The following is a 13,436-nucleotide window of genomic DNA, read 5'->3' on the forward strand; positions in this document are numbered from 1 at the left end:
TTCAGCGTACAAGCCTACTGTAAACAGGTACCACATTCTTCACAGATGTGTGTTATTTGCAGGGCAACAGTGCATGTAATTCAGGACATTCAAGTGAGATCACGACAGGCAAGTGTTAGTTGAAACTGGATCTTAGCTCCAAAAACAGCCTAGCATGCTTATCCAATAGCTGGATGACAGACAGCCAGAAACTTGCAGGTTTGTTCCCCAGTCTGTCCCATGTGCTAACTGATTTCAGGGATAGTACAACAGCTCTTGGGCAAGGAAGGAAAATCTAACCAGTATTTCTGATCTTGAGGGGCGCAAGTTGACAGAATCAGGTTTAACTAATCTGTGATGCCAGCTGTGGCTCAGTGTTAAGAATTAGACAGCATGCTCACCCGCGTCCAAAGGTTCAAGTCCCAATCCAGCCACCTGAGCACATAATCCAGGATGCTACTTCAGTACAGTACTGAAGGAGTGTTACAGTGCTAAAGTGCCATTTTTCACATGTGTTTAAATTGAGGTCTAGTGCGCCCTCTGAAATTTGATTTTACTTTTTCATGGATGAGCTTTGTCCTTGAGAAGATGCTTGTGAACTGCCTTCTTGAATAGAATGTCTGGTTTACAAGATTATTTCAGAGTCAATTGTACAGGGCCTTGGTGAGACTGCATCTGGAGTAGAGTGTACAGTTTTGGCCCTTTTACTTAAGAACATAATTAAAAGAAGTTCAGAGGAGATCCCATCAACTCATTCCTGGGATCAAGGACTTCTGGCGAAATTCTGGACAGGCTGGGCCTGTATCTGTTAGTGTTTAAAAGAATGAGAGGTGATCTTAGTGAAACATACAAGATCCAGACAAGATTTGAGAGGGTGGCTGCCGGGAGTTTATTTCCACTTATGGGAGGGACTGGAACCAGGGACACAGAGGTCTTGTGTTCAAGACAGAGATGAGGAGCAATTTCTTCTCTCAAGAGGGTCATCAGTCTATGGAAATCTCTTTCCCAGAAAGCAGTGGAGACTGGATCATTGAATATATTTGATAGAGTCTTAATTGTCAAGGGAATCAAACGTTAGAGGGCAAACAGGCAGGCAGGAGCCACAGTAAGGTCAACCATGATCTTATCAAATTGTGGAGCAGGCTTGAGAGGCTAAATGGCTCATTCCTGCACCTAATTCATATGTTCACTTATAAACACATTATTGTGGGTCACAAGTCATAGGTAGGCCAGACCACGGAACAATGGCAGATTGCATACCCTAAAGCACATTAGTGCACCAGATCAGTTTCTACAACGATCTTTTAGTTTCAGTCATTAGTAGCAGTGGTTAGCATTGCTGCCTCACAGCCAGAGACCCAGGTTCGTTTCCCAGCTTGGATTACTGTCTGTGTGGTGTCCACACGTTCTCCCTGTGTCTGTGAGGGTTTCCTCAGAGTGTTCAGGATTCCTCCACAGTCGTGCTGGTTAGATGCATTGGCCATGCTAAACTCTCCCTCAATGTATCCAAACAGGCACCAGAGTGTGGCAACTAGGCGATTTTCACAGATTTCAACTTCATTGCAGTGTTCATGCAAACCTACTTGTGACACTAATAAATAAGCTTTAAACTTTATTCTGAGACAAATTATTTGTTCCAGATTTATTTAACTGAGTTTAAATTTCCCATCTGCTGTGGTGGGATTTGAACCTGTGTATGGATCATTCATCAGGTCTCGATTACCAGGCCAGTTACATAACCACTATTGTCACAGACCCAGAATGAACCAGGTGGGCATAAAAGATCTGTTATATACTTAAGTAGTTATATATTTAAAAATCATCTCCAGAAGTTCCAACTCGTCCCTAATGTTACGAATATTTAGATGAGTTGTCTGATGATTGTGTCTTTGCTACTCTATCACATGAGAATGATGCAAAATTAGGTCCAAGAGAAGAAGTGTCTACTGAAGCTCAAAATCATACTTCCCGGGTCAAAGACAGTAAATTCCAGAACACTAAACAACCAAAGAGGAATGGAGGCCCTCTTGATCAACTTTCATATTGACAGTGTATAATGATGCATAGTACTGTATCTAGAGTATTACTGAGCCTATGTATAACATTTTAGTCATCTGTTGTCATGACCACAGAAGTAAAAGGGGAGGGATGTTATCTATTTAAGTACTTGCATGATTGCTTTAAGAGCAGGTTCATAGAATCATAGAAGGTTACATGATTTGACAGTGAGTCACAGGGGTGTTTCAGAAGCTCCTGCTTTTAGTTTCAGTTTCTACTTGTACAGGCAAAGGCTCCTAGAATAAATCTGTTATTTGTTTGAATCGACATGTGCAAACCACATCTTTGTTTAAAGCCCACAACCCCTGACATAGTGCCATGGGATCTTGTAACATCCTAACTATTTGAAGAACTGGAGAGTCCATCTCCTTTCTAAACAGCATTGCTAAAATAGATTTCCTGGTCATAAATTAATGGATCAAAATAATTGCTGTTTATGTAGCATCTGACAGTCTGGACATTGGCTGACATGTTTCTAACAATACACTATCATGGGTCATAAAGTACTCTGGAATGTCCTATGGTCTGAAAGGTACCATATAAATGCAAGTATTTATTTTCTCAAGTAATCAATAATGAACCTTCAACCATTAATAGCCTGGTAGCATTTAATGTCAAAGGGTCACATTTAAATACTAATCACTTGAGCACTGGATGTCAAGTGCACCCATAGCACTGCACCCTAACAAGAAATCAACACCTTCAGTGAAGCAGAGAGGGATAAAATTGGCTAATGGATAAAACAGTTAATTACTAAGCCTACACCATAATAAAAAAGGTAAATCACTGATTTTCATCAACTCTAAAGCAAAACTAAACATAGACTTAAGAGGCTCACCTTGCAATATTTCCCTGTAGAGTGTCAGTCCATTTGAAGTTCTGGATGAAACGCAGTTTATTTTCTTGTGTTGTGTCATCCAGGGATGATATAAAACCTTGGGAAAGTGAAAGATTAGAAACAGAAATGTAATGAAACCATGATATATTAATATTGTTTCTCCCATTTTGTTGTGTTACACAAGAATTTCTGACTTGCTTATTGAGGAACTCAACAAAGTTCTTTGTATGGGGGGGGGGGGGGGGGTGGAAAAACAGTAAGTAGGGTAGGAGTTTGCTCTTGGTCAGTAGGCTCAGGCAGCAGTGATTTAATTGGCCTTCAGTTGGAACAACACCTGAAAGTAAGGGTGGTGGGGAGGTCGTGAAGAAGTACAATGTTTATTTTGTCCATTTAAGAACATAAGAAATAGGAGCAGGAGTAGACCATCTAGCCCCTCGAGCCTGCCCCGCCATTCAATAAGATCATGGCTGATCTGTCGTGTCTCAGTTCCACATTCCCGCCCTCTCCCCATAACCCTTAATCCCCTTGCCTATCAAAAACCTATCAACCCGCGTCTTAAAAATATTGAGCGAGGCAGCCTCCACCACTTCAACGGGCAGAGAATTCCAGAGATTCACCACCCTTTGAGTGAAGAAGTTCCTCCTCAACTCCGTTCTAAACCGCCCCCCCTTTATCTTGAGGCTGTGCCCTCTAGTCCTACTTCCTTTCTGAGCGGGAAGAGCCTCTCTACCTCTATCCTATCCATCCCATTCAACATCTTATACGTCTCAATGAGATCTCCCCTCATTCTTCTAAACTCTAACGAGTACAAGCCTAGTTTATTCAGCCTCTCCTCATAGTTCAATCCCCTCAACTCCGGAATCAGCCTAGTAAACCTCCTCTGCACTCCCTCCAAGGCCAAAATATCCTTGCGTAAGTGCGGTAACCAAAACTGCACACAGTACTCCAGCTGCAGTAAGACCTCCCTACTTTTATATTCAATCCCCCTCGCTATGAAGGCCAGCATCCCATTCGCCTTCCTGACCACCTGCTGCACCTGCAGGCTGAGTTTTTGCGACTCATGCACAAGGGCCCCGAGCTCCCTCTGCACCGTCGCATGCTGCAGTTTTTCGCCACGCAAGTAATAGTCCTTCCTACCATTATTCCTACCAAAGTAGACAACCTCACATTTGCCAACATTAAATTCCATTTGCCAGTTCCTGGCCCATTCGCCCAGCCTATCTAGATCCTTCTGCAGACTTGCTTATGGAGGGCGAAGATAACCTTTTGAATTGCTTCAAGCAAAGTTTGCATTTTGTGTGTTCTGGTGGAGAACCTACAGAATTCCTAAGGGAAAATTTCCCACATCCGAGTTAGGTTCTTTCAAGCAGTTATTGGATAGGCACATGGAGCACACCAGAATGATAGGGAGTGGGATAGCTTGATCTTGGTTTCGGACAAAGCTTGGCACAGAGGGCCTAAGGGCCTGTACTGTGCTTTAGTGTTCTATGTTCCAACTCCCTCCAAATCTTTAGCAGATACATAAAGGCTGGATTTGAATGGTCTAACAGAACGATGCAATTGGAGTTTCTGATCAATCCACTGGCTGGTTACCAAGGAACTTTTGGTGTTTAACTCTGCTAACAGAGCTTGGTCAGAAGGCAGTGTGAGGAACTTGGGAATCAAGCTAACAAGGAGACACAACATTTGGAAGAGGAGAACAAAAGATTGATTCATGTGTCAACAAAACCCTGGCCAGTTTTAATTGCAAGTGGGAATCAACTTTAAGTAAAGTAACAGATCATAGAATCAAAGATAGTGAATATTTGGTTTATGCAGTGCAAGTATTTACTGTTCAAGTAGCTACAGAATAAAGGAAATTGTGTATAAGGATTTAAAGTTAACTTTGTGTCTTTAACAGCAGTTAAAGCACACAGGTTTGTATAACACCATGCTATTCTTCAGACAGTGCTATAGCACCTTTAAAATTCAACTGAACATACAGAAAAAGCCTCATTCAAAAACAACACCTCCAACACAGCAGCATTCTTTCAATACTACAGTGATGCACCGGCCTGGATTGTGCTTGTCCCCAAGAGTGGGATTCAAACCGATGGCCTCATTCAGAGGAAAGGCTGTTCTAACACTCAGCCCAGGTTTCTTCTCTAATTGATAACATTCCAACTCTCCCATGACAAAATGTAGCATAAGTAACGTCAACAACCACGTAACAGATCTTCAACATTTTCTTTAGTTATATTTCTACCTTGTAAGAGAGAAAAATAAGCATCCGCTGCATTTTTCATCATGTCCATGTTACAATTCAAGTCTGTAAATAACTCCAGAAGTTTCAGCCTTGTGCTTCTCAAGTCACTGAAAGACAAAAAAATTACCATTTGTGTAATAACTGACTGAGCAGCAAAGTGAAATATTACTGAACAGTATACTGCATGGTATAAATTTAAAACATGCCCTAAATTACTAGCTCTGGACCCCACCATCCTTGCAAACGACTATGTCCTTGATTTAAAACATTAACTCTGTTTCCCTTTCCACAGATGCTACTTGACCAGGAAGTTTTCTAGCAGTTTGTTTTTTTAATTCAGATTTCCACAAGTAAAAAAGTGATTTTGAGAATGATATGATTCTTCTTTGGAACCAGGAAAAGTTGAGATGAAGACCTCTTTCTGATCTGAAACATTAACTTTGTTTCTCTCGCCACAGATGCTGACAGACCTTGAGTTTTTCCAGCAGTTTCAGACAATAAGTGTGGCCTGCTAGCACTGTTCTCATTCAAAAATGATCAAAAATTCCCTGTTACTGTCTATTAGAAACTATAATTGCCCCTTTTCACAACACCGTTTCACCCTTTTTCTGCAGCTAAGCTTACAAATCATTATAATGCAACAGCTTAGCTAGTTTACAATCCCAAGATAACACTGCCATTCTTGAGATGTGAACATCATTGGCAAGGCTTACATTTATTGTCAATCTCTTGTCCTTTTAAAAAGGTGGCATTTTGCAATCACCGGTCACTGCTTTTAGAAGGGCAAGTGAATTTTCCTACTCCAAGAAATTGTCTAAAGAGGTGAACAAACTCAAATTAAAAAATGTTTTCCATTTTTCAGCAGGCGACGGTGCAGAGGGACCTCGGGGTCCTTGTGCATGAGTCGCAAAAACCCAGCTTGCAGGTGCAGCAGGTGGTCAGGAAGGCGAATGGGATGCTGGCCTTCATAGCGAGGGGGATTGAATATAAAAGTAGGGAGGTCTTGCTGCAGCTGTATAGGGCATTGGTGAGGCCGCAGCTGGAGTACTGTGTGCAGTTTTGGGCACCGCACCTGCGCAAGGATATTTTGGCCCTGGAGGGAGTGCAGAGGAGGTTTACTAGGCTGATACCGGAGTTGAGGGGGTTGAGCTATGAGGAGAGGCTGAATAAACTAGGCTTGTACTCGCTAGAGTTTAGAAGAATGAGGGGAGATCTCATTGAGACGTATAAGATGATGAATGGGATGGATAGGATAGAGGTGGAGAGACTCTTCCCGCTCAAAAAAGACAGTAGGACTAGGGGGCACAGCCTCAAGATAAAGGGGAGGCGGTTTAGAACGGAGTTGAGGAGGAACTTCTTCACTCAAAGGGTGGTGAATCTCTGGAATTCTCTGCCCGTTGAAGTGGTGGAGGCTGCCTCACTAAATATTTTTAAGAAGCGGGTTGATGGGTTTTTGATAAGAGAGGGGATTAAGGGTTATGGGGAGAGGGCGGGAAAGTGCAACTGAGCCACAACAGATCAGCCATGATCTTATTGAATGGCGGGGCAGGCTCGAAGGGCTAGATGGCCTACTCCTGCTCCTATTTCTTATGTTCTTATGTTCTTACGTAATGTTGCACACTTAAGTTTGAGTTGAGCTAACATTTGAAATAAAAAATATTATCTATAATTTAAAGAATCATAACTTTGACACTGGAATGATTATCACTTCAAAAGTAACCTGCAAGAAAAAATATAGCTTATTAGATGACTGCAGCGAATATTCAGTTATAAAACATGCAATAAAAAAACTTCCTTCATCAATTCCTTTTTCACTGACAAATTTGACACCACAATTTGGAATGAATATAGCAGGAGGGGGAGACCATTCAGCTGTTGTGTCTGTGCCAGCCCACCACCCCACCTTCCCCTGCAAAGAAACAATGCACCTCATGCTGACCTTCTGCCATTTCCCCATAACCCTGCAGTTTGTTTCTCTTTTCAGGTGATCCAGTTCCCTTTTGAAAGCCCCAATTGACCCTGCTTCTACCACACACTCAGTGTATTCCAGATCCTCACTGCATGGTCAGAGAGGTATCAGTGAATATTCAAATGTTACCTTGATCAGCTATGATCATGATGAATGACAGAACAGGTTCAAAGGGCAGAATGGCCTACTCCTGCTTCTAGTTTTAATGTAACTCAGATTTCATAAGTGTGCAACATTACATTGAAATGGAAGAACAAACTGTTATTAATATTGTCTATTCAAACCAACCTTTTCTTTACCAATATTCTCCTTTCTGAATTTTTGCAATGAAATGAAGACTGGATTCCATATTGAAAACTCAAATTATGTAGAAAGTTGGGATTGTTCTTCTTGGAAAGAAGAAGTGGAGATGATTTAATACTGGTATTCAAACCTACGAAAAGTCTGCACTATTGGTGGAAGGGTAAAGAGCAAATAAGCAATGGTGAGAGGAGGAAAAGCTTGGCCAGGCAGTGCGGAGCTGAGTGGTAGAAGCAGAGTCAATTGAGGCTTTCCAAAAGGAATTGGATCATCTGAAAAGAACAAATTGCAGCATTATGGGGAAAAGGCATTAAGTGTATTGTTCCTTTACGGGGGCTGTGGTGTCAAATCGGTCAGCAAACAAGGAATTGATGAAGGAAGTTGTATTTTTAATTCTTAGTGATTCATAACTGAATTGCACTTTAGCTGGTCCTCTCTGGTGAGGAGGGGGAACTGAGGCAAGTCGACAAGACTTTGTTTTGGCGGGGGGGGGGGGGGGGAGGGGGGATGGTGGAGGTCAGTGGAGAGATTTATAGTTATAGATTTAAAGGGCCTGGCTTTATTTTTTTTAAACCTTACTTGCAGATCTTGGCCGCGGCGTTGTTTGTGGCAACTCCGTAGAAATTGAAAGAAACCGGGGCCGTCGCTTTCAGCGGGTTTCGATGAAACCAGTGCGTCATGGTGGGTTCTTCGGTGAAGGAAGAAAGCAGCCGCCTTTAATAAAGTGGCGGAGGGGGAAGTCCGCCAGCTGACAGCACCGATCCCCTCCCCGCCTCCCCGCAGCGCTCTGACAACAGCCCAGTACTGCCCTCAATCACACATCGCCGTCCTCCCGAACGTCACATCCTATTGGCAGTCCAATGTCGGGTGCACACCAGATTGCTTTAAATTATTTTGTTTTCTATTTCATCCCCGATTATTTATCTGGAGCCTTTCGATGTTGCTGCTGTTTTCCAAAACAGTAAAAGCGTTAACCCTGATGTGCCATCACCCCCTTATCACGCCCCTCTTTCATCCTGGGATGACGTCACCTGGACAGGCGACATTCTGATTGGTCGGCGGGCCCGACGCGGGCTGGTCCTCACTTGTTTACGGTTACCTCACCTCAACAGTCGCGCCGCGCGCCCACTCAACCCACCTTTAAATGTGGAGCTCGTGCGGAGGGGCGGGGGTCTGGGCAAATGACTGACGGCCCAGTTAGCCAATTATTTCACTGTAAAGGCAGCCAGGCAGGCTGAATACCCAATCAGGAGGGAGAGATGCGAGGAAGGGGTGGGGAAAGTGGCGGGGTTATCCGCTAGCAGGTTAGGTTTCGGGCCTTTTCCCCGCCCCCACCCTCTCCCTCCTCCTCCTTTGGTTCGGACTCCACACACAGCTCAGATGGGCTTGGTCAGTAGCTGGGTTTGGTACTGGTTGGAGGCTGTGACTTGAGTCAGAATGTTACGTGAGGAATAGTTTGTAAACCAAGCTCAAATGTTGACTCGATATCATTTGGAACGATAATCTATCTTAAAAGAACACTTTTTGGGGAAAAATGACTGATATTAATAAAACAATACAAAAATGGCACGCAAGTTTCAAAAAGGGTACAGACTTCGATTCCTGGGGACAGTTAGTGGAAGCTATCGACGAGTACCAAATGTGAGTTACTATTAATCCTGTTAAATTAATCGTTTGAGCTGTTACTGATCAAACTTTAAAAATAAATCTTTCAGCGAAGGTCTACGTAGGAACTTTTAAAGAAAAATACTGAAAATAACACCAGTCTTTAGGTTTAAAATGACAGTGTCTTGTTCAGTTCATTCTGCATCCACACCCTCTTTTGTTATGGGTGGAGACAGGAGGATATGTTGGTGCTTGCTCTGTTTTGAACGAGAATACTTGGATTTTTTGTTTGCATTGGAGTTTGAATTAGCTGATCATTGCAACTGGACAAAATGGGGAATTAATAGTTTCATATGTTCCATAAATATGTTATATATTAGGTTTTGTATCTGGTCATTGGCAAATACACGTACCCCTATGTTATATTAGATGAATGGTATCAGAATGGTACATACATGATAGGAGTCTTTTTCCAGCCCCTCCTCTTGTGTTAACCTGCCCTCTGGTTAGGGTGGTTTTGGATAAATTGCTCACTTTTTTTAACTTCCTTGTGTCAAAGGTTCTGGTCACTATTCTGACATTGTGCCCTTCCCCTTCCCTTGACTGCACAGTTTATTGAACTTGTTTGATAAATCAGAACATAAAACTGCTAGCATACTCATTTGTATTAGATAGTCTTTTTAAAATGTATTACATGCATGAATGTGTGCATTGTCAGCTCTGGAGATCTGAAGCAGCAAAAGCTGTTTGAATCAAGAAACAATACCATAGATTTAGGGTATAGCTGGGATTTTAAATGAACACTTTGCATCTGTCTTTACCAAGGAACAAGATGTTGTACAGGTCATGACGAAAGAGCAGGCAGTTTAGACATAAGAGGATAGGCTGATAAAACACCAGGACCAGATAAGAGGCATTCAAGGATGTGGAGGGAAGTGACAATTGAGGCACTGGCCATAATTCTCCAGTCTTCCTTACACTTGGGGTGGTGCAAGAGGACAGCCTTGTTTAAAAGAGTGCAAAAACAAGGCAGCAGCTACAGGCCAGTCACTTTCATTAAATGTGTGTTAACAAAGGAAGACCAGCATAGATTTGTTGAAGGCAAATTGTATTTTGGAACTTGCTGGAGTTTCTGATGAGGCAATACAGGGTTGGTCCTTGGTGCAGCAGCCACCAAGGTGCAGTGAGGAAAGGCCACAGTGTAAGGCCTCTCAGACGAGATACATTGAGGGGCTGGTAGCCAAGTAAAACTCCTTGGACTGTGTGTTTAATCCTAATTCTATGCAAATGTATTGAAGCACCTCAGAGTGCAACATAACTGATGAAATATATGCAATGTTCTCATTACTAAACTGAAGCACTTCCGAGTACTTTTTGATCTCTGGAGAAAATGACCGTTCCACTTTACTGTTATAAAAATTTGAAATGTTTCATAATATGTATTTCAGTTTTTATATAAGTACACTTTTGTAAAAAAAACCACAGTGGATAAAGGTGATGCTGTTGATGTATGTATGGATATGCAAAAGGAATTTGATAAGATGCCACACAAGACTGAGCAAAGCTTTATACCTCAGAATAAAAGGGCAATGGTGATGTAGATTTAAAACTGACTGAATGACAAGAAAGTGCATAGTGGTCAATGGGCGTTTCACAGACTGGAATGGCATTCCCCAGGGGTCAGTGTTAGCACCGTATCTCTTCCTGATATTACCTGGACATTGTGTAAAGGACACAAATTCTGAATTTGTGTATGATTAAAAAAAACTTACGATTAGGCACTGTGGGAAGGATCGTCTCAAATTTTGAAAAGGCAGGTTGGTGGGATAGGCTGTTGAGGGACAGATGAAATTAATGCAGACAAATATGAAGGGATACAACTCTAAAGGGAGTGTGGGAGCAGAAGAACCTTGGTGTACAGGTACATCAATTGTTAATGGCAGGACTGGTTGAGAGAGCAGTGAATTATGGCTACAGCCTTGTTGCTGGGGCAGAGAGTACAAATGTAGCAAGGTCAAAATCCTGGAACTCCCTTACAGCACTGTGGGTGTTCCTATAGCACATGGACTGTAGTGATTCAAGAAGGCACTTTTAGAATCATAGAACTCTACAGTGCAGAAAGAGGCCTTTCAGCCCATTGAGTCTGCACCAAACACAATCCCACCCAGGCCCTACCCCCATATCCCTACTTATTATAGCCACTAATCCCTCTAACCTATGCATCCCTGGACACTAAAGAGCAATTTCTTAGCATAGCCAATCAACCTAACCCGCACGTCTTTGGACTGTGGGAGGAAACCAGAGTATCCGGAGGAAACTGACGCAGACACAAGGAGAATGTGCAAACTCCACACAGACAGTGACCTGAGTCGAGAATCGAACCCAGGACCCTGGAGCTGTGAAGCAGCAGTGCTAACCAATGTGCTACCGTGCCACTACCACTTCTCGCTAATATCTTCGAGGACAATTTGGGATGGGCAATAAATGCTGGCCCAGCTTGTTGAGTCTGCTTCCTTTGAATGCAATAAACTGTATAAAATACAGATTTGGCCTCAACTGGAGTATTGTATCCAGTTCTAAGCACCACGCTTTTAGGAAAGATGTGAAGGCATTTGAGAGAGTGCAGAAAAAAAATACATAATGGTCTCAGCAATGAGGAATTTCAGTTACATGGGATATTCAGTTGATTGGAGAAATTGGGACTGTTTTCCTTGGAGAAAACATAGAAAGTAGGAGGGGGCCGTATGGACCTTTGAGTCCACTCTGCCATTCATTGCGATCAGGCTGATCATCCAACTCAATAGCCTAATCCTGCTTTTTTCCCTTAACCTTTGATCCTGTTTGTCCCAAGTGCTATATCCAGCCGCCTCTTGAATACATTCAATGTTTTGGCATCAACTGCTTCTTGTGGTAATGAATTCCACAAGCTCATGATTCTTTGGATGAAGAAATGTCTCCTCACCTCTGTCCTAAATTGTCAACCCTGGACCCTGACTGTGACCCCTGGTTCTGGACTCTCTCACCATTGGAAATATCCTCCCTGAATCTACCCTGTCTAATCCTGTTAGAATTTTATGTCATTATGAGATCCCCCTCATTTGTCTGAACTCCAGCGAAAACAATCCTAACCTAATCATTCTGTCCTCATACATCAGTCCCGCCATCTCTAGAATCAGCCTGGTAAACCTTTGTTGTGCTCCCTCAAGAGCAAGAATGTTCCTCCTTGGAAAAGGAGACCAAACTACACACAAGGCCTTGTAAAATTGCCACAACACATCCCTGCTCCCGTACTCAACCTCTCACAATGAAGGCCAAAATGCCATTTGCCATCTTTACTGTCTGCTGCACTTGCATGCTTACTTTCAGTGACTGGTGGACAAGGACACCCAGGTCTCACTGTACACTTCCCTCTTCCAATTTACAGCCATTCAGGTAGTAAATGCCACCTTGATTTTGTTTCCGAAGTGAATAACTTCACATTTATCCCAAGCGTACTGCATCTGCCATTGATTTGCCCACTCACCCAACCTGCCCAGATCATTTTGAAGGATCTCTGCATCTTCGTCACAGTTCACCCTCCCACACAATTTGGTATCGTCTACAAACTTTGAGATGTTAAATTTTATTCCCTCATCCAAATCATTAATATATATTATGAATAGCTGGATCCCAGCACTGATCTCTATGGTACTCCACTAGCCTGTCAATTTGAAAAGCAGCCATTAATTCCTACTCTGTTTCCTCTCTCCCAACCAATTTTCTATCCATCTCAATACACTTCCCCCAATCCCATGCACTTTAATCTTGCATGATAATCTCTTACGCGGGACTTTGTCAAACACTTTCTGAAAGTCCAAAAATACCACATCTACTGGTTCCCCCTTGTCAATTCTATTAGCTGCATCTTCAAAGAATTCCAACAGATTTGTCAAGCATGATTTCCCCTTCGTAAATCCATGCTGACTGTCTAATCCTGCCACTGCTTTCTAAATGCTCTGCTATAAAGTTCTTGATAATGGATTTGAGGATTTTCCCCACTATCAATGTTAACCTTACCGGTCTATAAATCCCCTATTTTCCCTCTACCTCCCTTTTTGAATTTTGGAGCGACATTAGCTACCCTCAAAAGTAAGTTGAGAGGAGATTTGTTAGAGGTGTCCAAAATCATGGCAGCAGTAAAGTTTTGGAGAGATTAGAAACTGGTAAAAACTGTTCCTCCTCGTGTCCAGTTGGAGAAACGGAGGGCAGAGATCTAAGGTGATTGACAGAAGAAGCAGCATGAGGAAATGATTTTTTTATACAAAGATCTGGACTGCACTGCCTGGGTGTGATGGGGATATGTTCGATCAAAGCATTTAAGAGGGAGTTGGATTATTATCAGAAAAGGAAAGAAGTGCAAGATTATAAGATAAGGCCTGGGAATGGCACAAGGTAAATTGTTC

At 42.5% G+C, this 13,436-nt stretch overlaps 2 protein-coding genes across 2 annotated transcripts in view; one reads left to right on the forward strand and one right to left on the reverse strand.

The window, feature by feature from the left end:
• The window catches only part of brox (BRO1 domain and CAAX motif containing), a 51,832-nt gene extending 43,519 nt beyond the window's left edge, over positions 1-8,313 (reverse strand). Inside the window, exons 1-3 of the mRNA XM_080193056.1 lie at positions 7,969-8,313; positions 5,121-5,227; positions 2,876-2,972 (exon numbers count right to left, since the gene is read on the reverse strand). Of these exons, the coding sequence (XP_080049182.1) occupies positions 2,876-2,972; positions 5,121-5,227; positions 7,969-8,069 (305 nt within the window). The 5' untranslated portion in view covers positions 8,070-8,313. The remainder of the gene's footprint in view (positions 1-2,875; positions 2,973-5,120; positions 5,228-7,968) is intronic.
• A 427-nt stretch (positions 8,314-8,740) lies between these two features.
• The window catches only part of aida (axin interactor, dorsalization associated), a 94,664-nt gene continuing 89,968 nt past the window's right edge, over positions 8,741-13,436 (forward strand). Inside the window, exon 1 of the mRNA XM_080193059.1 lies at positions 8,741-9,030. Coding sequence (XP_080049185.1) covers positions 8,924-9,030 — 107 coding nt within the window. The 5' untranslated portion in view covers positions 8,741-8,923. The remainder of the gene's footprint in view (positions 9,031-13,436) is intronic.

Source organism: Carcharhinus amblyrhynchos, chromosome 7 (genome assembly GCF_965287045.1).
Source record: "Carcharhinus amblyrhynchos chromosome 7, sCarAmb.v2.hapA, whole genome shotgun sequence".
NCBI lineage: Eukaryota > Metazoa > Chordata > Chondrichthyes > Carcharhiniformes > Carcharhinidae > Carcharhinus > Carcharhinus amblyrhynchos.